The sequence below is a fragment of the Solea senegalensis genome, linkage group LG7 (assembly GCF_019176455.1).
Source record: "Solea senegalensis isolate Sse05_10M linkage group LG7, IFAPA_SoseM_1, whole genome shotgun sequence".
Lineage (NCBI taxonomy): Eukaryota > Metazoa > Chordata > Actinopteri > Pleuronectiformes > Soleidae > Solea > Solea senegalensis.
This window is the reverse complement of record NC_058027.1, coordinates 26,860,126-26,886,261: the sequence shown is the minus strand read 5'-3', so window position 1 is coordinate 26,886,261 and position 26,136 is coordinate 26,860,126. Positions and strand designations below refer to the sequence as shown.

General features: G+C 43.3%; 2 protein-coding genes and 1 long non-coding RNA gene across 3 annotated transcripts; 2 read left to right on the top strand and 1 right to left on the bottom strand.

The window, feature by feature from the left end:
• The first annotated feature begins 1,322 nt into the window (after nt 1-1,322).
• On the top strand, nt 1,323-8,957 carry hsd11b2 (hydroxysteroid (11-beta) dehydrogenase 2). The gene is made up of 5 exons (XM_044029551.1): nt 1,323-1,652; nt 4,986-5,198; nt 5,332-5,517; nt 6,411-6,548; nt 8,049-8,957. The coding sequence occupies exons 1-5, from the start codon at nt 1,373-1,375 to the stop codon at nt 8,453-8,455; spliced, it is 1,224 nt and encodes a 407-aa protein (XP_043885486.1). The 5' UTR covers nt 1,323-1,372; the 3' UTR covers nt 8,456-8,957.
• Nucleotides 8,958-20,218: 11,261 nt separating this feature from the next.
• LOC122772314 lies at nt 20,219-20,462 on the top strand. The gene is made up of 3 exons (XR_006360761.1): nt 20,219-20,278; nt 20,311-20,355; nt 20,408-20,462. It is a non-coding gene; the product is annotated as an uncharacterized LOC122772314 (long non-coding RNA).
• Nucleotides 20,410-25,944, bottom strand: LOC122772313 (calcium and integrin-binding family member 2-like). Its single transcript, XM_044030251.1, has 6 exons — nt 25,832-25,944; nt 25,299-25,333; nt 22,548-22,659; nt 22,268-22,415; nt 21,986-22,181; nt 20,410-21,042 (listed from the first exon to the last, which is right to left on the bottom strand). Exons 1-6 carry the CDS (start codon nt 25,880-25,882, stop codon nt 21,021-21,023), a joined length of 564 nt encoding a protein of 187 aa, XP_043886186.1. The 5' UTR covers nt 25,883-25,944; the 3' UTR covers nt 20,410-21,020.
• Nucleotides 25,945-26,136: the final 192 nt, after the last annotated feature.

Genomic DNA, 26,136 nt, shown 5'->3' with positions numbered 1-26,136 from the left:
TGGTGTGGGACAGATGATTATGCTCACGGGGAGGAGACAAACCTCCTGTTTCTCATTAGATTCATTCAACACAAACAGGGGCTTTTATTTTGAAAAAATACCATTTTGTGTTTTAGCCTAGACAAACAGTAACAGGGGCTTTTATTGTGAAAACCGCAGTGTTGTATTTTAGTATAGACAAACCGAAACAGAGGCTTTTATTTAGAAAAACGACAGTTTTGTGTTTTAGCCTGGACAAACAGAAACAGAGGCTTTTATTTTGGAAACTGCAGTGTCATATTTTGGTGTGGACAAACAGAAACAGAGGCTTTTATTTTGGAAACTACAGTGTCATATTTTGGTGGACAAACAGAAACAGAGGCTTTTATTTTGAAAACTGCAGTGTTGTATTTTAGTGTGAACAAAAAGTGTTCTCTAGTTTGGTGTGGAGAAACAGGGGCTTTTGAAAACTGCAGTGTCTTTTTAGTTCAGTGTGGAGAAACAGAGGCTTTCATTTTGAAAACGGCAGTGATTTTTAGTTTATTCTGGACAAACAGAAAGAGAGGCTTTTATTTTTGAAAACGGCAGTGATTTTTTAGTTTAGTGTGGACAAACAGAAACAGAGACTTTTATTTTTGAAAACAGCAGTGTCATATTTGGGTGTGGGCAAACAGAAACAGAGGCTTTTATTTTGAAAACTGCAGTGTTTTTTTTTTTAGTCTAGTGTGGATTTTATTTTGAAGTGTTCAGCCCAGGGACATGAATGCTCCAGTGAAAAACGGCAGTGATTTTTAGTTTAGTGTGGACAAACAGAAAGAGAGGCTTTTATTTTGAAAACGACAGTGATTTTTTAGTTTAGTGTGGACAAACAGAAACAGACACTTTTATTTTGAAAACAGCAGTGTCGTATTTGAGTGTGGACAAACAGAAACAGAGGCTTTTATTTTGAAAACTGCAGTGTATTTTTAGTCTAGTGTGGATTTTATTTTGAAGTGTTCAGCCCAGGGACATGAATGTTCCAGTGTGTTGGGTTTTTTTTAATCCACAGGTCAGCTGGTCATTTCATTTCACCTCTTTATACATTCATAGATTATCTATGTTCTAATAATCCATACAATAATAAGCCATCATTAATCCAATAATCTATAAAGTGTGGTTTAAATTAGACACAAGTGTGTATGTGGGAGAGAGAGAGAGAGAGAACAGATTAGATGCAGGGTTGCAGCCTGAAGCCCCGCCTCCTGCACTTCTCCTCTATATACACTGAGAGAGAGAGAGAGGGCCGATCTCTTCCCAGAGAAGAGTGTGTGTGTGTGAGAGAGAGAGAGAGGACAGAGAGAGACAGACGGACAGACAGGTGAGACAGGAGGACACAGCTGTGTCTTTGTCTCTGATGATGGACGACTACTCTCTTCCTTCGTGGATATACATTGCTGTTCTCACTGTGTTTGTGGGTGGAGTCATGAAGAAGATTTTGGCGTCCCATCTAAGCCCCACCCCTGCCGTGGTGGCGTGGCTGGGCGCCACGGTGCTTGTGGAGCGTCTCTGGGCCTTCTGTGTTCCTGCCGTTCTGGTTCTGGTTCTGCTCGGCGTCATCTGCTGCCTCTTCTCCATCACCAGGTCAATGCCGGCCACCCTGCTGCCAGCACAGGGGAAGGCAGTCTTTATCACAGGTAAGAGAAGGAGACTCCGCCCACTCTCTCAGGTGTGTGATGTGTCCATCAGTAACAGTGTAAGACAGAAAGTTGTTTTTAACATGAACATTTTCTGTGAATCATCTTCATCAGAAACAAAACTTACGTTCCAGGAAAGTTTCAAAAGAAACAGAGAAACTTAATCTGTGTGTGAATGTGTGTGTGTCCAGCTGGCTCTCAGTGTTAATGAGATTATCAGATCTGCAGATTAATGTGACTGTTTATTAACAACCACTCTCTGCTGCTGTAATCTGTAACCCATCATGTCATCTGTTACATGTCATCTGTAACCTCTTTACAAACTGAGACAGAGCCAGAGAGTGAGACAGGGGACAGTAGAGGCGTGACAGTAGAGGCAGGTAAAATAGAGGCGTGACAGTAGAGGCGGGGACACTAGAGACGGGTAAAATAGAGGAGTGAGAGTAGAGGCAGGGACACTAGAGGCGGGTATATCATGAGGCGTGACAGTAGAGGCGGAAAATAGAGGCAACAGTAGAGTAGGACAGCTAGAGGCTGACAGTAGAGGCGTGGGGACACTAGGAGGAAAATAGTAGAGGCAGGACTAGAGAGGAGGCTAGTTGAATAGTAGGAGGCAGGGACACTGAGAAAATAGAGGCGACAGTACGAGGCACTAGAGGCGGGTGAAGTGACAGTAGAGGCGGGGACACTAGAGGCGGGTAAAATAGAGGCGTGACAGTTGTATAATTGTGTAGTTAAAATGAGCACTAACAAAAACATGAGACTGATATCAGTCATGTGATCATAATAATATCGTAAACAGATCTGGATCCTGCAGTCCTGCTGGTATCATGTGGTTTTGTATGATATGATGCCTATAATCCATAATCCATATCCATCTATGACATAACATGTAACACACAACCTATAATCAATCATGTATATGATGTATTAAAAAATGTAATCTATAATCTAACACACACAGTGAAACACAGTGAAAGAGTGTGTCAGATTATTGACCCTCTAACCCTTGTCCAGGTGAAAACACACCACACCTGTGTAGTAACACATTAACACACAGTCAGTGTTTTGTCCAGAGAACACAGACTTTGGACCAAGGTGTGGTCACATGACGCCTCCCACGCAGGAAGGAAAGCTCTTTCATCTGAAGGAAGTAAATGTGAGATAATAAGACAAATATTGTTCTAATGAACTGAGGGCGGAGCCTGGCTACACTAAACATCACATGACCCATCAATCAAGGCCACAGCTCCTTAAAGGACCTCCCTCAGTGTAGACAACAAGTTTGCGTGGTAGATCCTCTTTGGCGCCTCCTGCTGGAGGATTTCTGCTCATGCCCAGCTGGGAAGAGACTTTACATCAAACAAGAAGCTAATGGACAGATTCTCTTCTGTCTCTCCCTCTTGTCCTTTCTCTCCCCCCATTTTCTGTCCCCCACCTCTCCACTGTCCCCCATTTTTCCTTTCACCCCAACCGGTCGAGGCAGATGACCGCACATCTCTGAGCCTGGTTCTGTCAGAGATTTCTTCCTGTTAAGAGGGAGTTTTTTCTCTCCACTGATGCCTAGTGTTTGCTCATTGTGTGAACTGTTGGGGTTCTCTGCTCTCTTTGATGTTGTCTATGTACAGTGCCTTGAGATAATGTATGTTATGATTTGGCGCTATACAAATAAAATTGAATTGAATTGAATTGAATTAAATGTCCCCACTGTCCTGGTAATGTGTCAGCCTCCCTCAGGAGGAACTGGATCATAATAAAGACAGATGGATGATGGACAGAGACACAGAGACACAGAGACCAGAAGCAGATGTACATGTCAGACAATAATAATCTTATATTATAACATTATAGTATTTAATTGTTTTTAATTCTAGCAGCACATATAAATAATAATGATAATACTGAGGTCACATGAAGGTCAACTGGTGCCATGGCAACACAAGTGAGTCATCATAAGAACCTTCTGAATTCAGTCCACAAAACAGTCCCAGTCAGCAGCTCAGTGTTGGTAAAGGTCAGCGCGGGGTCATGTGGGGAGAAAGGCCCAGGTCACACTGACCGAACAGCGCCACCTTCAGGTCAGGGAAACTCCCCAAAGACTCTGAGTCAAAGAGGGGGAGGGGCCTGGTCCAGACGGAGGACTGAGTTTCTGTTTAAGTTCATCACACAAGGAGCTATGAATGGATGATGAATGGTTGATTATGGGTGATGAATGGATGATGAATGGCTGATGATGGATGATGAATGGCAGATGAATGACTGATGAATGGATGATGAATGGCAGATGACTGACTGATGAATGGATGATGAATGGTTGATGAATGGCCAATGAATGGCTGATGATGGATGATGAATGGCAGATGAATGGCAGATGAATGGATGATGAATGGCGATGAATGGATGATGAATGGCAGATGAATGGATGATGAATGGCTGATGAATGGCCAATGAATGGCAGATGAATGGCTGATGAATGGATGATGAATGGCTGATGAATGGATGTTGAATGGATGATGAATGGCAGATGAATGGCCCGATGAATGGATGAATAGAGTCTCTGCTGTCTGAATGTTGAGCAACATTTTCCTGCTGCTGTTTGCTCAGAGAGGATTTTTGTGTGAGAACAACACGACCACAGCGTTGCTTCATCACTTGGAAACTGTGCAGGAACAAAGTGTTGTCCAACTGTGAGCAGAGGTCATGTGACAGGAGGAGGCGGAGCTCCGAAATAACCACGAGGATGACACGCAAACATCAGCACAGCTTTATAATCTTTAAGACATGAAGACAAATAAAGTTTGAAGGTTTCAAAACAAAGTCCACAAAGTGAAGAAGAACAAAAAAGAAGGGGAAGGAAAGGAAACATAGAAGAAAGAGAGGGTAGGAAGAGTAAGAGGAAGAAAGGAAACAGAAGAGATAAAGAAGAGTGACACTGGACGAGGATCCGGTTTCATGCAGCTGTGGAACTGAACCCACTGGACCCACTTTACTGGCTCCTCCCACTGACACATGTCCAGGACACCACAGGAGACACTGACCAATCAGTACTGACAGATCACCGACACTGCTGCCACACACACACACACACAGGAGCTGCTGGTCCTCTGTGTGTGTGTGTGTGCATGTTTGAGTGAATGACCTCTGTGAGTGAGTCCAGGGTGGATCCTGGGAGCTGATTGGTCCTGAGAGGCCTGAGCATCCAGCTGCAGGGACTTCATGTTAATAAACCTTTAAAATGGTTTGTTTGAATTGTTGGTGGTTTCTTCATGTTGGGATCAGGTTTTTAGGCCTGGTCGTAACAATGTGTGTGTGTGTGCCTGCGTGCGTGTGCAGGTTGTGACTCTGGTTTTGGAAAAGCGACAGTGAAGCGTCTCGACTCCATGGGCTTCGAGGTGTTTGCCACAGTGTTGGATCTGTTAGGAGATGGCGCTAGAGAGCTGCAGAGGACCTGCTCGTCCCACCTGACCCTCCTCCAGGTGGACATCACTGATCAACAGCAGGTCCATCAAGCGCTGCTGGACACCAAGGCCAAGCTGGGCCTAAAGGGTAAAGACCAGCTGACCAGAATCTCACTTTACCCCCTGCTTCTGACCTCTGACCTCTGATGTGTGTCTGTCATGTGATCACATGATGATGTCAGCTGTGCGTGTGTGTGTGTGTGTGTGTGTGTGTATCACAGGTCTCTGGGGTTTGGTCAACAACGCCGGCGTGTGTGTAAACTTTGGAGATACAGAACTGTCACTCATGTCAAATTTCCGCGGCTGCATGGAAGTGAACTTCTTCGGGACGCTGAGTGTCACCAAGAACTTCCTGCCTCTGCTGCGACGCTCCAGAGGACGCATCATCTCCATCTCCAGCCCTGCAGGTGTGTGTGTGAGTGTGTGTGTGTGTGTGTGTGTGAGTGTGTGAGTGTGAGGGTGTGGGTGTGTGTGTGTGTGTGTGTGTGTGTGTGTGTGTGTGTGTGAGTGTGTGAGTGAGTGTGTGTGAGTGAGTGTGTGAGTGTGTGTGAGGCGCTCCAGAGGGGCGCATCATCTCCATCTCCAGCCCTGCAGGTGTGTGTGTGAGTGTGTGTGTGTGTGTGTGTGTGTGTGAGTGTGTGAGTGTGAGGGTGTGGGTGTGTGTGTGTGTGTGTGTGTGTGTGTGTGTGTGTGTGTGTGTGTGTGTGTGAGTGAGTGTGTGAGTGTGTGTGAGAGGCGGCTCCAGAGGGCGCATCATCTCCATCTCCAGCCCTGCAGGTGTGAGTGTGTGTGTGTGTGTGTGTGTGTGTGTGTGTGTGTGTGTGTGTGTGTGAGTGTGTGTGTGTGAGGGTGTGGGTGTGTGTGAGTGAGTGTGTGAGTGAGTGTGAGACGCTCCAGAGGACGCATCATCTCCATCTCCAGCCCTGCAGGTGTGTGTGTGTGTGTGTGTGAGTGTGACATCTAATCTAAATCTGGACTAATGAGAGACACACAGTCTTAATCTGGACTAATGAGGGACACTCAGTCTTAAACTGGACTAATGAGAGACACTCAGTCTTAATCTGGACTAATGAGAGACACACAGTCTTAATCTGGACTAATGAGAGACACTCAGTCTTAATCTGGACCAATGAGAGACACACAGTCTTAATATGGACTTAACCACAGCTCAGGTTTAGGTTTGGAGTGAGACATAGATTTTCTCAGCAGCAGGGGGCGCTCACTCCTGAACTAGCACTTTAACATGAATGAGGGAGCTGATTGGTTGGCGTGATGATGATGTCATGTATCTCTGTTTCAGGTGATCAGCCGTTTCCATGTCTGTCAGCGTACGGAGCCTCTAAAGCCGCTCTCAACCTCCTGGTCAACACTCTGAGACACGAGCTGGAGCCGTGGGGCGTCCAAGTGTCTGTCGTCCTGCCGTCCTCATACAAGACAGGTAACGTGTGTCCACAGCTGAGGCTGCTGAGGTCATGTGTGTCCGGCCTCCTGCTGAGATAATGAGGAGCACATGTGTGACACAACATCTGTTTTATTCACTCACACGAGCAGAGCCAGAGAAGTTTGGAATGCAGCTGCTTGCTGAGTTACCGTCTTACTTAAAGGGACAGTTCAGGTTCAGGTCAGATACTGACAGAATAGTGAGCGCCCCCTGCTGCTGAGAAGCACTCTGACACAGAATCTGAATATTCAGAAGGTGTTCACGTCTTTATCTCGCTCACACTCTCACACCAAAGTCCAGAGAGAAACTGATTAAGAATTTAAAGATCTGACATATTTATAGTTTATAATATGAACAGCTCCACTTATGTCCAGCAGAGGGCAGCATTGTTATAATAGTTTTGTTTTTAATTAAAGGTTTTAGTATAATATTAATATTTAAGTGTGAATTTAAAATACATGGCGATTATAAATGTGATCAGTATTTGTTATATTACTACTGTTGTTGCTATTTATTATTATTATTATTATTATTATTATTAATAATAATAATAATAATAATAACAATAATAATAAGAAGAAAAATAACTAGTACTGCGCGCGGTTCTGAACGGGTTCGAGCGATCCGTCGCACCCGTTTAAAATGGCCCACTTCCTGTTTGGTCAAATGCGTGTCCGTAAACGTGTTCAAAGAAGTTCCCTTGTCTTACATATCAAGTTTTGTGCAGATCGGACAACGTATAGCAAAGTTAGAGGGCACTTCCTGTTTAAAATGGCCGACTTCCTGTTTGGTCAATGGCGTCTCTGTAAACAAGTTTCGTTCACGTATGTTAAACCCGACATGAGTTGACGTAATCGTGACTTTTTAGCCCCTCCCACTTCCAATTTTCCATGCATTTTCCCCGAACGACTTTCAGACGTAAATTTACACCAGGATTGATGCGGTCACAAAAATCTGGGGTATGGGAAATGCCTCAAAAAGGCAATTCATTTGGGGGAATAATAATAATAATAATAATAATAATCCTTCCAGTTTCAAGAGTAATAATATGTTTATATATATACATACACACACACATATATACTGTACATACACACACATATGTATGTATATATACATATATGTATATTCTGTATACAGTATATCCATGTATATATGTGTATATATATATACATATATAAACAAATATGTATATTAAACATCAACAGAACTAATATCAAACAAATGAATATCCAAGTATTGCAACGCAAGCAACTCAGAATCAAAATCTGCCAAATCTTTGTTTCAATGCATTATCAACAAGAACTCTTTTATATATATGTATATATATGTATAAGTAATTGTCATTTTAAAGTATTCCTGTGTTCATGTACTTTCTGTGCACGTACTTAAAACACTTGTGTATTGAGAAACTGCCATGATGACATTTACAGACACAGGAAGTAACACTGTCTCCTCACTGGTCCACTGTAACAGTGATGTCATATGTGTCCTCAGGTCAGACCAGTAACCACGCCTACTGGGAGGAGAAACATAAACAGCTGCTGCAGAGTCTTCCTCCATCACTGCTCGAAGAGTACGGCGAGGACTACGTCAATGAGACCAAAGATTTGTTCGACAGCTTCTCCAGTGAGGCCAACCCTGACCTCAGCCCCGTGGTCAATGCCATCGTGGAAGCGCTGCTGGCGCCACAGCTGCAGCCGCGATACTTCGCCGGTCCTGGTGTTGGACTCATGTACTTCATCCACAGCTACTGTCCCTTCAGTCTCAGCAACCGCTTCCTCCAGAAACTGTTTATGAAGAAGAAGCTGGCGCCGCGAGCTCTCAGGAAGCAGTCCAGCTTTGAGGTGAGCAGCAACAACAACAACAACAACAACAACAACAACGATGAGAAGCTCATGTAGCAGCAGTGACAAAGCGTGCAAATGCCCCCATCTGGACACACCTGGAGGTCAGGGGGTGGAGCCTGTTATCATTTGTCCTTCATCACAGATGATATAAACAATGAAGGAGCAGCGGTTTGTTTTAACCTTTGACCTCTGACCTTTGTCCACATTCACACTTGTTTTAAATAGTCTTCTCCTTGTCGTGTCAATGTTATACGTCTGCTGACTCCGCCCACTGTCGAGAATGGCAAACCTCCATGGTTATGCTGCACTTAGAGCTTATACAGTTTAAAATGTGACAGTGTCACGTGTTGCCCAACTGCATTGTGGGTCATATTTACCTCTTTAACCACTTTAAATGTGACATAAACTGAATAGTGTGAGCACCAGCCAGTCAGTCAGATCAGTCAGATTACAACATGTAAACAATCAGATTACAACATGTACACAACCAGATTACAACATGTAAACAATCAGATTACAACAATCAGATTACAACATGTAAACAATCAGATTACAACACTCAGATTACAACATGTAAACAACCAGATTACAAAATATAAACAATCAGATAACAACATTTAAACAATCAGATTACGACATGTAAACAATCAGATTACGACATGTAAACAATCGGATTACAACATGTAATCAATCAGATTACAACATGTAAACAATCGGATTACATCATGTAAACAATCAGATTACAACATGTTAACAATCAGATTACAACAATCAGATTACAACATGTAATCAATCAGATAACAAAATGTAAACAATTCGATTACAACATGTAAACAATCAGATTACAACAATCAGATTATAGCAATGCATACCATTGTGACTTCACCCATCAAGTGTGACAAATCAAAGGAAGTGCATACTCACTTGTTTCAAAGTAAAGGTCAGCTGACCATCATAATGAGAGCACAACCAAGTCATTGATCAGGATGTGTTTGATGACATCATGTGTAAATATTCTATATCATTATTTAGTTTTATATGAAATTTCACTCATTCATATTTAGATTAGAAATAAATATAGCTTTGTGTTTATGTTGTTGAATCTAAATATTTATGACATCTTCTCTTTTTTCATAACTTAAATACTGTGAATTTTGTATGAAAAAAATAAAATGATGGCATAAATGAACTTTGATAGAAATAAAGTTGACTTTTCCACACTTTGTTCTATGAGGTTATTAAGGTTCACGTATGAACATTATGGGATATGATTACATATTTAACCAGTGGAGAGAGCGCTCCCTATGGTACAATATAAAACAGTCTGTGTTAACCCCCTTCCTCTAAAGGTTCAATCATATCTTCAAAGAATATGGAGGAACATTTCACCATTGATTTAAATAAGAAGAAAACAAATACGAAAACCATGAAGACTATTAAGACTATGAAGACTATGAAGACTATGAAGATACGAAGACCATGAAGACTATGAAGATACGAAGACCATGAAGACAACCCTGTGTGTCTGCGTGTATGTCTGTGTGTGTGATCATGTTTGTGATGATTCTATACAAATAAAGTTGAATTGAATGTCAAATGTAAATAAAATGTGATTTGAAAGATTTATTTTTATTTTTGCTTTGAAACTAGTTTGTACTTGTATGGTCCATGGTGTTTGCTGTCCATGTATAAAAGTTTAAAAGCAAGTGAAGACTCTCTGAAACCGGCTGTCCTTTACACACACACATGCCTGTGAGAAACCAGCTGCTGCATCAGAGTCACAGAGTTTAACTTTAACTCACACAAATCCTCAGAGAGCACTTTAGTTTATGAACACGCCTCCTCACACACTCTCTCGCTCTCACCCACACACACACACACACACTCTCCTTATTTGACCTGCTGGTCTGATCAACTCCTCTTAAATGAACATTCTTAGAAGCACACACAGTATGTGTGTTTGACTGTATGTGTGTGTGTGCTGATTGGAGTCATCACCTGCTCTGTCCTCTGACCTCTGAACTTTCAATTCCAGCAACACATTTTCTTCTAAACATCTGAATATGTTTCAGAAAAGACATATTTAGAATAGAGCTGTCAATCGATTAAAAATATTAGCTAATTAATCACAATTCATCGCTAAAATAGACCAGAAGCTTATAACAGATAATCATTTACATAAAATCATAGAATTAATGTAGAATCAACACAAAAAATCTATTTAAATTCATTTCTTTAAATTGTGTAGTTTCTTATTTTCTGGAATAGGAATAATAACAAAAATCAGAACCAAGTGCAGTTTGAATAAATAATAAAATGAGACATAAGCTAAAATGGCAGTTATTTGACAAAAAAGTCATACTTTAGTATGTGGTCCAAATTTTGACAAAAAAAGTCATATTTTAGTATGTGGTATGTTACAACCCGCCTCCTAGGCTGCAACAAAAATAGAGAGAGAAGAAGAGGACTAGTGGAAAAAAATGGTTTATTTACCAATTGAGAATTAAATATCAGTGTCAGTAAGTGTAAGCAGGTGTGCATATGTGTGTGTGTGGATGCATAAAACAAAACGAAACTAAAACAAACAGCCACGCCAAGGTCCATGCCCATGGTAACTGTGTCTGTGCGAGAGAGGCCAGCCAGAGTCTGAGAGAGGTAGAGGGAGGAAGGAAGGACTCTTAAAAGTGGTGTCCATCAGGTGTAGCTCATCCCTGTAATGATGACCCCGCCTCCAGGCCTGAAACAAAACAGATAAGGCCAGCACAGCACTTCGGTCGTCACACTCCCCCCCATCAAAAAAGGTTTCCAATCAGGAACACTGACAGCAGAAACTTACTTCATTTGGCCCCAAAATAAATCCATCATGCTGACCATTTGATGACCCCAGCCAACCAACACCAACCAGGTCCTCTCAGCAACATCAGTGCCTGAAGAAGCAAATTAAGAGGGACAACAAAGGATGTGGAAGGCCAGAGAGGTTGAACACGTTGGCCAGGATATATTCAGTACCATATTTTAACACGGAACTCTAGACAATGCATCAGCCACAACATTTTCAGAGCCTTTGATGTGGTGGATATCCAGGCAATAGGACTGTAGAAACAACATCCAACGCATCAACCTGCGATTTGGACAATGAACCGAGTTAAGAAACGTTATGGGGTTGTGATGTATAAACAACCAGAGGAACACTGGAACCTACATAAACGTCAAAATGTTGCAATGCCCAAATAAGAGCAAGGGTCTCCTTCTCAATGACCAAATAGTTCAACTGAAAGGAATTAAACGTCTTTGAGTAAAAACTCACAGGATGATCTACACCGCACACATCTGTCTGGAGCAACACTGCCCCCGCCCCAACATCACTTGCATCCACATGCAACGTAAAGGGTTGATCCATGCGTGGAGCTGCAAGAACAGGAGATGAGCAAAGGACCTCAATTGCATGCACTTTTGCTTGGCCAGCACCCACTTTCCCTTGTCCTACTGCCTTCCCAAGGTAGACGACGGAAGCTTTAGCAAACTCACATTTAGGTTTAATAGTCTGGTTGGTCTTAGCTGTAATGTGACAGATGTGGCATGATTTTTCTGGCACGTTTTACAGCACAAGCCGTGAACACTGCTGGAAAACGCTGAGCACTCTCATCTGAATTACCCGTTACTGTGGCTGAAGACGATACGAGGGACGGTGGACCCTCAGCCCACACGCGACAGCCAGCCAGCCAGCCAGCCCGTTACCCAGAATGACATCCACCCCCTTCATCAGCAGTGCAGGGCGGACCCCCATGGTAACTTTACCCTGTACCAAGCCACAGTTAAGGACAACAGAATGTAGAGGAACAGACACATCACTCAGTCCCATACCCCTCATACAAACAAAGTCCCCAGTGTCAGACTCATGTGAAAAAGGCAACACAGAACTCAAAATATAAGAATCATGTGCAGCGGTGTCTCTCAGAATTTTTATCGGCACACAGTTACCGCCGACCAGTGACACAAAACCTTCTGACAAGGAAGCAGAAAAGTCCGGCTCATCCAACCTACATGGGCCTTCAGGAAGGACCTGCTGAGGGGTAGAGAAAACAGAAACACGTTCTGCAGCCACAGCATAAGTACTGAAATGTCCTGACCCCTGCTGTTACCCCTCTTAGCGTTAGCTTTGGGACAGTCAGCTTTCCAATGCCCGTTACCTCAGCAGAAGTTACAAACGTCATACTTTGTCCGATTTCGTGTGGTGTTTTCCCACTTACCCAGGCATGGATGAGGTTTACCCTCCCATTTACTGGAGGAACGATACATACGGGGATCATCTGAGAACCTGGAGTCATTATCACCCCTGTGTGTGAGCACAAACTCATCAGCCAGTGCAGCAGCTTCAGCTGCAGTCTTCACTTTGTGCTCACTGATGTAAACTGCGATGTGACTGGGAAGTGAATCTTTAAATTGTTCCAAAACAATCAAATCACAGAGAGCATCATAAGTGTCAACTTTTAAAGCGCAGCACCAACGATTAAGCTTCCGGAACCAACTTGTAGGCTTTTAAAACAGCTGATTTTACCGTGGAATAAATCCTGCTCTCAGACATAGATAAGGCAGAGTATGCCTCTTGAGCCCTGCCGGTTAAAACACACTGAAGGAGAAGAGTCCTATCTGAGTCAGACCACTCTCTGCACACAGCTATACGCTCAAATAAAGAATTTGGCCTGGCGGATACAAACAAACTCTGAATTTAACATAGAACCTTATTTACCAATTGAGAATTAAATATCAGTGTCAGTAATCAGTAAGTGTAAGCAGGTGTGTGTATGTGTGTGTGGATGCATAAAACAAAACTAAACTAAACTAAAACAAACAGCCACGCCAAGGTCCATGCCCATGGTATCTGTCTCTGTGCGAGAGAGGCCAGCCAGAGTCTGAGAGAGGTAGAGGGAGGAAGGAAGGCCTCTTAAAAGTGGTGTCCAGGTGTAGCTCATCCCTGTAATGATGACCCCGCCTCCAGGCCTGAAACAAAACAGATAAGGCCAGCACAACACTTCCACAAATAAGGGGTCGTCACAGGTACAAATTTTGACAAAAAAAAAATCACATTTTAGTATGTGGTACAAATTTTGACAAAAAAGTCATATTTTAGTATGTCGTCCAAATTTTGACAAAAAAGTCATACTTTAGTATGTCGTCCAAATTACGCAAAAAGGTTAGTATGTGGTCTAAATTTTGACAAAAATGTCATAATTTAGAATATGGTCCAAATTTTGACATACTTTAGTATGTCGTCCAAAATCAGTCAAAGAAAGTCATAGGTTAGTACGTCGTCCATATTTTGACAAAAAAGTCAAATTTTAGTATGTTGTCCAAATTTTGACAAAAATGTCATACTTTAGTATGTGGTCCAAAATCAGTCAAAAAAGTGAGTATAGCATCTCGTCCAAAATCAGTCAAAAAAGTCATAGTTTAGTATGTCATCCAAAAACAGTCAAAAAAGACATAGTTTTGTATGTGGTCCAAATTTTGAAAAAAAGGTCATACTTTAGTAAGTGGTCCAAATACAAAAAAGTCATTAGTAAGTGGTCCAAATTTTGACAAAAAAGTCATAGGTTAGTATGTGGTCCAAATTTTGACAAAAAAGTCATACTTTAGTATGTGGTCAAAATTTTGACAAAAAAGTCATACTATAGTATTGTCCAAAATCAGTCAAAAAAGTGTATTAGTCCAAAATCAGTCAAAAAAGTCATATTTTAGTATGTGGTCCAAATTTTGACAAAAAAGTCACACTTTAGTATGTGGTGCAAATTTTGACAAAAAAGTCACACTTTAGTATGTGGTACACAATTTTGACAAAAAAGTCACACTTTAGAATGTGGTACAAATTTTGACAAAATTTGTTCAAAAAAGACAAACTTTAGTATTGTTGTCCAAATTTGACAAAAAGTCATAGGTTAGTACATCATCCAAATTTTGACAAAAAAGTCATACTTAAGTGTGTGGTCCAAATTTTGACAAAAAGTCATAGGTTAGTATGTGGTCCAAATTTTGACAAAAATGTCATAGGTTAGCACGTCAGTCTATATTTTGACAAAAAGTCAAATTTTAGTATGTTGTCCAAATTCTGACAATAAGTCATGCTAGTATGTGGTCCAAATTTTGTGTATGTGGTCCAAAATTTCCACAAAAAGTCACACTTTAGTATGTGGTCCAAATTTTGACAAAAAAGTCACACTTTAGTATGTGGTACAAATTTGGACAAAAAAGTCACACTTTAGAATGTGGTACAAATTTTGACAAAAAAGTCATACTTTAGTATGTCGTCCAAATTTTCAAAAAAAAAGACAAACTTTAGTATTGTTGTCCAAATTTTGACAAAAAAGTCATAGGTTAGTACATCATCCAAATTTTGACAAAAAAAGTCATACTTAAGTGTGTGGTCCAAATTTTGACAAAAAAGTCATAGATTAGTATGTGGACCAAATTTTGACAAAAAGTCATACTTTAGTATGTCGTCCAAAATCAGTAAAAAAAGTCCAAGTATAGTATCTCGTCCAAAATCTGTCAAAAAAGTCATAGTATATCATGTTGCCCAAAATCAGTCAAAAAAGTCATAGTATATTATGTTGTCCAAAATCAGTCAAAAAAGTCATAGTATATTATGTTGTCCAAAATCAGTCATAAAAGTCATACTTAAGTATGTGGTCCAAATTTTGAAAAAAAAGTCATACTTTAGTATTCAATTCAATTCAATTCAATTTTATTTGTATAGCGCCAAATCATAACATACATTATCTCAAGGCACTGTACATAGACAACATCAAGGAGAGCAGAGAAACACAACAGTTCACATAATGAGCAAACACTAGGCATCAGTGGAGAGAAGAAGTTTTCTGACAGAACCAGGCTCAGAGATATGCGGTCATCTGCCTCGACTGGTTGGGGTGAAAGGAGAATGGGGGACAGTGGAGAGGTGGGGGACAGAAAGGGGGGAGAGAAAGGGCAAGAGGGAGATGAGGTAGAGACAGAAGAGAGAGAGAGACCAGGAGCAGATACACAACAACTGTATCAGGTTACAAGTTTATATAGTTAATGATATCGACTTTTTAATTATGGCACAATAATAATGGTGATGATATGTATGATATGGATAGCCTCGAAAACTGGATCTGGATCCTGCAACCTGCAAGATGAGAATACAGAGAAAGAGAGGGAAGGAAGGAAAGACACAAACTAGGGAGATTCATGACATATAAAAAGTTATAATCATATCCTGAGTGTGAGAGAGTGAATGTGCGCGCACCACAGGAAAATCCCCCAGCAGTCTAGGTAGCAGCATAACTAAGAGATGGTCCAGGTTTCCCTGAACCAGCTCTAACTATAAGCTTTATCAAAAAGGAAAGTTTTAAGTCTAACTTTAAATACAGAGAGAGGCTCCGCCTTCTGAACTCTCATTGGAAGCTGGTTCCACAGGAGAGGAGGAGCCTGGTAACTAAGGCTCTGCCTCCCATTCTGCTCTTACTTAGACTCTGGGAACCACAAGTAAACCTGTATTTTGTGACCTAAGTGGTCTGTTAGGGTGATAGGGTAAGACTAGGTCTTTCAGATATGAAGGGGCGTGACCATTAAGTGCTTTGTACGTGAGGAGGAGGATTTTAAATTGAATTCTAAACTGTACGTTCTAAACCGGACCGCCTTGGTAGAGCATCGGATACGTCTAAAGGAGGGCCAACCTATCCGTCAATGCCCATATCGTGTCCCACAACAACTGGTGGGAAAGCTGCGGACTGAGGTGGAAGAAATGCTGAAGCTTGGGGTGATTGAGCCATTCAATTCAGAGTGGTGCAGTCCGGTGGTGATTGTCTTTAAGAAGGATGGTTCCCTCAGGATAGGCCTCGACTTCCAAAAGCTCAATGCCATATTCAATTCAGTCTTTGTTTAGGGTGAGGTTGTTGTCCTCGCACCAAGAAACCAGACTGTCCACCTCCGTCCTGTAGGCCGCTTCGTCCGCCGCAGTGATGCATCCTATCACTGCAGTGTCGTCAGCAAACTTCAGGATGATGATTTCTTTATGGGAGGCGACACAGTTATGTGTCAACAGGGTGTAGAGGATGGGGATGAGGACACAACCTTGTGGAGTGCCAATGTTTGTGATGATGCTGGCTGATGTTTTATTGCCAATCCTGCCAGTCTGCCAGTCAGGAAGTCAAGGAGCCAGTCGCAGAGGGTGGGGTGAATGCCAAGGGTGGACAGCTTGTGGGTGAGTTTGTAGGGGATGACCGTGTTGAAGGCGGAGCTGTAGTCTACAAAGAGTATCCTGATGTAGGACTCCTTGTTTTCCAGGTGGGACAGGGAGTGGTGGAGGACAGCTGTGATGGCGTCGGTGGTGGACCTGTTGGGTCGGTAGGCGTACTGCAGGGGGTCCAGTGAATCCGGGATGCTGCTCTGAATGTGCGCCAGCACCACTCTCTCGAAACACTTCATTATGATAGGAGTGAGTGCTACTGGTCTGTAGTCATTCAGGCAAGTGGGTGGGCTCTTCTTGGGGAGGGGGACGATGGTTGTTGTTCTGAAGCAAGAGGGAACGGTGCTCTGGTTTAGGGAGAGGTTGAATATGGATGTGAAGACATCAGCCAGCTCGTTAGCAGATGCTCTGAGTGCACGGCCAGGGATGTTGTCTGGTCCTGCTGCCTTGTGGGGGTTGATTTTCTTCAGGACTTTGTGGACCTGACCTGAAGAGACTGTTGGTGGTGGTGAGGGGGGTCCAGTGGTCCAGGTGTGTGTGTGTGTCCCTGTGTTGTTTGTTGTAGCCTCAAAGCGGGTGTAGAAAGTGTTGAGGTCGTCTGGCAGGTTGTCTGTGGAACTGATGGTGCTGGTGGTGGTCTTGTGGTCTGTGATGTGCTGCAGGCCCCTCCACATCCGCCCAGAGTCAGCAGTGGAATAGAAGCTGTCCAGCTTCTCTCTGTACTGCCTCTTTGCCGCTGTGATGGCATGTCTCAGTCTGTACTTGGCAGTTTTGTACTCAGCTTCGCTGCCTGAATTACATGCAGTGGAGCGATCACGCAGCATGCTTCGTACCTGAGTGTTTACCCAGGGCTTCTGGTTGGGGAACTTCCTGACATGTATGGTGGGCACAATGTTGTCAACACACGTGCTGATGTACCCAGTCACATACTCAGCGTAGTCCTGTACACTGACAGAGGAGTCCTCCAGAGTGGCTGCAGCTTTAAAAACATCCCAGTCTGTCGTAGCAAAACAGTCCTGCAGGATGCTTTCGGTGTCTGGGTTCCAGAGTTTGATGACTTTTGTGGCTGGGTTTGCTTGTTTCAGCCTTTGTCTGTAAGCGGGTTTGTCAGATTGTCCGAAGTGGGGGCGGGGTGCAGCCCTGTATGCACCACGGATGTTGCTGTAAACATGGTCCAGAGTGTTCTTTTCACGGGTGGGAATGTCTACATGCTGGCGGTATTTGGGGAATACAGTCCGTAAGTTGCACTGGTTGAAGTCTCCAGCAGTGATGAAAACAGCATCGGGATGAGCCGTCTCCAGCGCGCTGATGACGTCATGGAGTGTGCCGAGTCCTGCGGTGGAGTTGGCCCGCGGGGGGATGTAAACAGCGGCCAAAAACACAGCAGTAAATTCCCTCGGTAGATAATAGGGACGGCATTTCAGTAATAAAAACTCCACGTCAGGTGAACAGTGCTTCTGAACAGTCTGTATGTCTCCACACCACGCGTTTGCCTTACCGAAGGCTGCAGTCCGGTCTCCTCGGTGCACGGAGTGAGTAGAATAGCACACTCCGGGATTTTGTCCGAAAGCCAGGTCTCTGTGAAAATGAGAGACTATCTCTCCATCGTCAATCCCCGGGAGGAGGAGGATGATGTGACGGAGCGGCCCCGTCACTGACTATTCCCCACAGTTAGTTCCATAGCGAGGGTGCACACTCGTTAGCGACACCCCACACACACACACACATTCACCGCACTTGCAGGCACACTCACCAGAGACGCTGATGTTTCCCCCGCTGCTCTCTGCCAAATAGGGGCGTAGCGATCTGGGTGGATAAATAGGGCTCTTGGCGGGAAAGTGACCACCTGAGTTGCAGTCTTTCATGCTTCTCTGTGCTTCTTTTCGAGCAGTCACCTATTAAAAACCCCATAGAGACTGTGTCTGTCCCTCGACCTACTAAAGTAAAAACTAAAGTAAAAACTAAAGTAAAAACTAAAGTAAATAAAGTAAATAAACCAATAACAAACAGAAGAGGAGTTAGACATTCTAACTTAATAAAGATTAATACCAACAATAAAATAGAGTCAAATAATACCACTTTCAAATGTGGACTATTAAATATAAGGTCTCTCTCCTCAAAATCTGTTTTAATAAATGATCTTATCTCCGACAATTGTATTGATTTATTCTGTGTAACTGAAACTTGGTTACATGAAGACGATTACGTCAGTCTAAATGAATCAACTCCACCCACTCATGCTAATACCCATATTCCTAGAAGCTCAGGCCGAGGAGGAGGAGTAGCAGCCATTTTTAATACTAGATTATTAATCAATCCCAAGCCCAAACCAGGATATTCATCGTTCGAAAGCCTTATTCTTAATCTATCTTATCTTAGTTGTAAATCACAGAAACCAATTATAATAGTCACAGTTTATCGTCCACCTGCACCTTATTCAGAGTTCCTATCAGAGTTCTCTGAGTTCTTATCTGAGTTGGTGCTTAAAACAGATCAAATCATAATTGTAGGGGATTTCAACATCCATGTAGATGTTGACCGTGATAGTCTTAGCTGTGCATTTAACTCACTGTTGGAATCAATAGGTTTTATTCAACACGTTAATAAACCAACTCATTGCCTTAATCACACCCTCGACCTTGTTTTAACTTATGATATTGATATTGATAATTTAAACATAGTTCCTCAAAACCCTCTCCTTACTGATCATTATTTACTCACATTTAACTGTTCAATAATGAACTACAATAACATAAATAAGAAATACAGCTACAGCCGGTGCCTGTCTGATAATAATATTAATACATTCAAAGAGACAGTGCAACCTTTATTTAACTCGGTGCCATATGTCAGTACATCTGAAGGTACCTTTTGTGATTTTACTCCCGCCCTCATAGATAACCTTGTTGATAGTACAGCAGCCTCACTGCGTACTACATTAGATCGTGTTGCCCCTCTGAAAAAGAAAGTGGTGAATCAGATGAGACGAGCACCATGGTTTAACTCCAATACTCGTGCTCTTAAACAGACGTTACGTAGATTAGAAAGAAAATGGCGTTCCAGTAACCTAGAGGAACTTCATATAGCCTGGAAAGATGGTTTTGTAGCTTACAAAAAAGCCCTACACAAAGCTAGAGTTGCCTATTATTCTTCTCTAATTGAAGAAAATAACAATAATCATAGATTTCTTTTCAGCACTGTAGCCAGGCTGACACAGAGCCACAGCTCCACTGAACCATCTATTCCTTTAACACTGAGCAGTGATGACTTTATGAACTTTTTTGTGAATAAAATAACATCAATTAGAGAAAAAATTGATCATCTCCTCCCTCATATTGGGACTGACTCATGTTGTCTGATGGCGCACCCTGGTGGACAGAATATTAGTGATCAGTGTAAAATAACAAACCAGGCACCTCACTCTCCCTTTTTCTCTCTCACTCTAATGAATAGATATAATTGTTTCTGATTAATTCTCGTCCTGTGAAACTTCATGAAGTAATAGCAGAACATTTTATTTAAAGAAGGTGTTTACACGTGAGATGTTTACAGGTGAGATGTTTAGGTGTTTACAGGTGAGATGTTCATAGGTGAGATGTTTAGGTGTTTACAGGTGAGATGTTTACAGGTGAGATGTTAGGCGTTTACAGGTGAGATGTTTACATTTGAGATGTTAAAACAGGTGAGATGTTAAGGTGTTTACAGGTGAGATGTTAGGTGTTTACAGGTGAGATGTTTGCAGGTGAGATGTAGGTGTTTACAGATGACACAGGTGACAGGTGAGATGTTAGGTGTTTACAGGTGAGGTGTTTACAGGTGAGATGTTTACAGGTGAGATGTTTACAGGTGAGATGTTAGGTGTTTACAGATGAGATGTTAGGTGTTTACAGGTGAGATGACAGAGCCCTTGAATCAGCTACAGGTGAGTATGATTGTCATTGTGCATCACAACATTTTACTACACACGTACAGGACGTGAGGTCGACAGCTGTGAACATGCACATCATCGACACACGTTGCATAGCACTTTACTGTTTTCCCTATAAAATGTGCTGAGTCACAAAAGTGTCCTCATGTGTCTCAGCGTCCTGGTGTCTCAGCGTCCTTGTGTTTCTCGGCGTCCTTGTGCGTCTCAGCGTCCTCGTGTGTCATTGTGTTCTTGTGTGTCACGGCTTCCTCGTGTGTCTCGTGTCCTTGTGTGTCACGGCATCCTTGTGTGTCTCAGCGTCCTCGTGTGTCCAGGTGCCTCGTCCACCAAAATCTGTCCGTGCTTCAGGAGACAAAAAAGAAAACTGTCCACAGGAGAGAGGATAGGCAGAGGGGCAGAGCCTATGTCCTCAGAGTCAGATGTCCTCTGGTGTGAGGACACCAGTCCAGTCCTTTCATGTCCTTTCATATCCGTATGTGGAAGTTACTGTCAGGAAAAAACAAATATGGAAATGAGTTTTATGTTTGAATCAAATGACTAAAATAAGTCCAAGGTTCCTCAGAGTGGAACCAGAACCATGGTGACGTCATCTAAAGGTGATCAGAAAGTATTTCTCCGAGTATAAAAGTTTAAAAGTAGAAAGTTACAGTTGATCCAGGACTTAGCAGCGTTAGTTTTTATTAATCCCCTTAGGGAAAGTATTCCTCTGCATTTTGACCCATCCTAGAATTAGGAGCAGTGGGCTGCCACACTGGGCAGCGCCCGGGGAGCATTGGGGGTTGGGTACCTTGCTCAGGGGTACCCCAGCCCTTTTTGGCCGGGTGGGGATTTGAACCGGCGACCCTCTGGTTACAAGTCAATGTCTCTGAGACAACCTGATTTATTTTATCCGGCCTCATTGATAAAATTATCTGTGTGTATATTGTGCTTTCTAATAATGTTTCCTTAAGAAAGTAAGGTCAAAAGTATAGGCCCAAGCACTGAGCCCTGTGGAACTCCACATTTAACTTTAGTTTGTAAGCAGGCTTTATTATTAACATGAACGGACTAGAATCTATCAGATAAGTCTGATTTAAACCAGCAGAGGGCAGCACCTGTGATCCAAGAGTCTGCTCCACCACCTTCTTTTTCAGAGGGGCAACACAATCTAATGTAGCGAACCAGCTTATTGATAAAATCACAATGTTTAAGTTATCAAAACAAGGAGTGATCTTATATTTCATAACACACATTTAAAAACTCTAGTTTATTAAATTAGAATGTTTAACTTCTGTTTGTTATTGATTTATTTACTTTAGTAGGTTGGACACACACGCATACACACTCTCAGACCAGGTTTCTCTCAGACAGTGTAATTATATTTGTATAAAATGTCGCTCCTCATATATTTTACGACAGCACCATTTACCAACTGTAGGTGCTGTCATACCTGAGAAAGTCTGGAGCCTTGGAGATCATGTTCTCGAAGTCGGCGAAGGACAGTTTTCTGTCTCCGTCCAGGTCGGCCTCCTCCATGGCTTTGTCACAGACCAGGGTCACCTCCTGCGGCGTCAGCTCTCCTTTGGTTAGTTTGTTGAGTGTCTTCTCCAGGTCCTCCTTACAGATGAAGCTGTCCCTGTTAAAGTCTGGACCACAGGAAGGACATGGCAGCTGAGTAATGTTGGACAGTGATGACACAGAGCATCAAAACACATGAGTCAGAAGGTCTTACCATAGATCTTGAAGGCGTAGATGGTCTTCAGCTCTCTGGGTGACGTTTCACAGAGAGCTGAAAACATGTCCACAAAGTCGTTGAAGCTCTGGTTCCCCTGTCCGTCTTCAGAGAACGTCTCCACGATCCTGTCTCTGAATGGGTTCTCCTGGGAGGACAGACAAGGACAGCAGGAAGACTGACCTTTAACCTTGAGACCTTGTTGAATTCAAACTGAAACACTATGAATCATCAGGTGTGTCTTTGTTTTCTTCTTTGTCTCTGTCTTTGTCTGTCTCACCTTCAGCTCTGGCATGGTGACGATGAGTGTCAGAGGGACTTGGATGTCCGGACTGTTGGTGAAGTCCAGAGGCACCAAGTGTGGAGCCAGTTCACGGTATCTGCCATGTAACCTGCAGAGGACACAGCAGAAGACAGTGGACACAGAGCACAGACAGAGGACACAGAGCAGAGGACAGAGGACACAAAACAGAGGACAGAGGACACAGAGTTTTAGCCACTTAACTTAAGACTCATTAAATAAAATCTGTCAAAGTTTCTATGATCTCTGCGTCACTACAAGAAGAGGATAGAGGACCACCTCTCTGATAACAACCCGCGACAGGTGTGGCAAGGCATACAGCATATCACAAACTTCAGGGGCTGTAACATCACACCTGGGAACCCAGACGCCTCGCTGGCAGAGGAGCTGAACTGCTTCTTCGCAAGATTTGAGAAAACTGAGCCCCATACAGCCTCACCACCTCCGCAGCCACCAGCACCCAGCACCGTCACACTGACTGTACAGGATTCTGAAGTGAGACGGGTGCTAAGAGCAGTAAACCCAAGGAAGGCAGCTGGCCCGGACGGGATACCAGGGAAGGTGCTCAAAGCCTGTGCAGACCAGCTCTCACAAGTTTTCACCTGCATCTTCAACCGTTCCCTGTCTCAAGCCACCATCCCATCCTGCCTGAAGACAGCTACAATCATCCCCGTGCCCAAGAAATCATCCACAGACAGCCTCAACGACTATCGCCCAGTCGCCCTAACACCGGTCATCATGAAGTGCTTTGAGAGGCTGGTTCTTCACCACATCAAAGACAGCCTTCCTCAGACCTTCGATCCACATCAGTTTGCTTATAGAGCAAACAGATCCACGGAGGATGCCATAGCCATAGCTCTCCACACTGCGCTGAGCCACCTGGAACACCAGGGGAGCTATGTGAGGCTACTCTTCATCGATTACAGCTCAGCCTTCAACACAATCATCCCGGACATTCTGGTCAGTAAACTTGTGGATTTAGGCCTCCACCCACACACCTGTTCATGGATAAAAGACTTCCTCACGAACCGTCCACAGACTGTTAAACTTGGTAACCACATCTCCTCCACCCGCACACTCAGCACCGGCTCTCCACAGGGGTGTGTGCTGAGCCCACTACTGTACTCCCTCTACACCCATGACTGTAGCCCAACCCACCTTGGTAACACCATCGTCAAGTTTGCAGACGACACCACTGTGGTTGGACTAATCTCAGGGGGAGATGAGTCTGCTTACAGGGATGAGATCCTAAAGTTGACAACGTGGTGTTCAGCGAACAACCTGGCACTGAATGCCACAAAGACAAAGGAAATCGTCATCGACTTCAGGAGGCACCGCGCAGACCCAGCTCCCCTCTACATCAACGGTGTCTGTGTAGAGAGGGTCCAGACCTTCAAGTTCCTGGGCACCGTCATCTCGGCTGACCTCTCCTGGACCCCGAACATCACGGAGATCACCAAGAAGGCCCAACAACGCCTGCACTTCCTGAGAGTGCTCAGGAAAAACAACCTGGATGAGAAGCTGCTGGTGAACTTCTACCGCTCTTCCATAGAGAGCCTGCTGCTGTACTGCATCACAGTGTGGTACGCCAGCTGCACTGAAGCAGACAGGAAGGGTCTTCAGAGAGTCATCAACGCAGCACAGAGGATCATCGGCTGCACTCTCCCCTCCCTAAAGGATATTTACCACTCTCGCTGCCTGAACAGAGCGAGGAACATTGTTAAGGACAGTTCCCACCCCGGCTTTCATCTGTTCGACATGCTGCCCTCTGGCAGACGCTACAGGTGTGTCCGAGCTCGGACAAATAGACTTAAGGACAGCTTCTTCCCCAGAGCCATAACCACACTGAACATGGACATGCACTGACCATCCTACCTCTACCACATACTCTCACACATTCTGGCATGTGCAATACTCTACATTTCATGCTGAAATGCTTATTTATTTAATAATTTACTCCACACTATGCAATACCTATATACTGTGCACTACTTATATTGTATATACAGATTTTTATCCTGCTTAAATTACATTCCAACTGTGCAATATCTGTATTTTTAAATGGTACCCTGCTAAAATCACTTTCATACTGTGTAAATGTTTATATTTCTATTTTTATATACTGCAAAATTACATTTCACTCTGTGATATTTATACTCTATATGCTGCTAAAATCATATCTCACACTGATATTTATATTTCTATATTTCATATACTGAAATGCACTTTTTATATTTAAACCCTGCTACAGACCTGCTATTTCATAGTGTGCAATAAGAATTTGATGGCTGTATATCCTTTTAATGTAGTACGCTGCAACTGAAAACCCACCTCACGTTAACTAGGGTCACTTTTTCTTTTTAATGTCCTTGACCCATACACTGGTTGTTGTTGTTGTTGTTATTGTTCTTCGTTGTTAGCTGTATGCACTTTCAAGGTGAAGTCAAGTAAATCTCGTTGTACAACTTGTATAATGACAATAAAGGCATTCTATTCTATTCTATTCATGATCACATTTTTATCTCACTGTTACACACACACACACACACACAGGAGCAGCTGCTCCTCTGCTGCCTCGTGTGGTCACTTTGTGTCACTGACGTCAAACTGAACAATGGATTTCAAACAGTGAAGAGACAAAAGAAGACATTTGAACTTAGTGATGGAGGCAGCAGTGTGTGTGGGTGTGCGCGTGTGTGTGACTGCGTGCATGTGTGTGTGAAAACTCACCGGAGGATTTCCTTGCGTGTGAAGAACGTACAGTCCTGTAAACAAACAAACATAATCATCACCTTTATATTCTAGGTTCTGCTGACCAATGACAGTGCAGCTCTTCATCTTAATGAAGATGTGTGTATGGAGCAGCAGCTCCTCATCCTCCTCCTGCTGCTCTAATTTTCTGTAAAGCTGCTGTGAAACAAAGTATTTCCTCATCAGTGTTACTACTGTTGTTACTGCTGCTGCTGTTACCGCTGCTGCTGCTGCTGTTACTGCTGCTGCTGCTGTTACTGCTGCTGCTGCTGTTACCGCTGCTGCTGCTGTTACTGCTGCTGTTGCTGTTACTACTGCCGTTGCTGTTACTGCTGCCGTTGCTGTTACTGCTGTTACTGCTGCTGCTGCTGTTGTTGCTGTTACTGCTGCTGTTACTGTTGTTGCTGCTGCTGTTACTGCTGCTGCTGTTACTGTTGTTGTTGCTGCTGCTGTTACTGTTGCTGCTGCTGCTGATGTTGTTACTGCTGCTGTTACTGCTTCTGTGTCGTCACCTGAAAGGCTTCCAGCTGCTCATCTGTGAACGTGGTCTGTTTGTTTCCCATCCTGCTGCTGCTGCTGCTGCTGCTGCTGCTGCTGCTCCCATCACATCTTCAGAGTCAGGAAGACGACACATCCTGCTGCTGCTCCACACTCCACACTGCAGAGGAGGAAGAGGTGACACCCCCAAGTGGTGAGGAGGAAGAGCTGCGGCAGCAGCTGCAGATCTTCTTTAAAGATGTAAAGATTTACTAACATGTTTAAAACATCAAGAAGCTTTTTTTACTTCACAGGAGAGAAACTGTTTAATGTTTAAAGA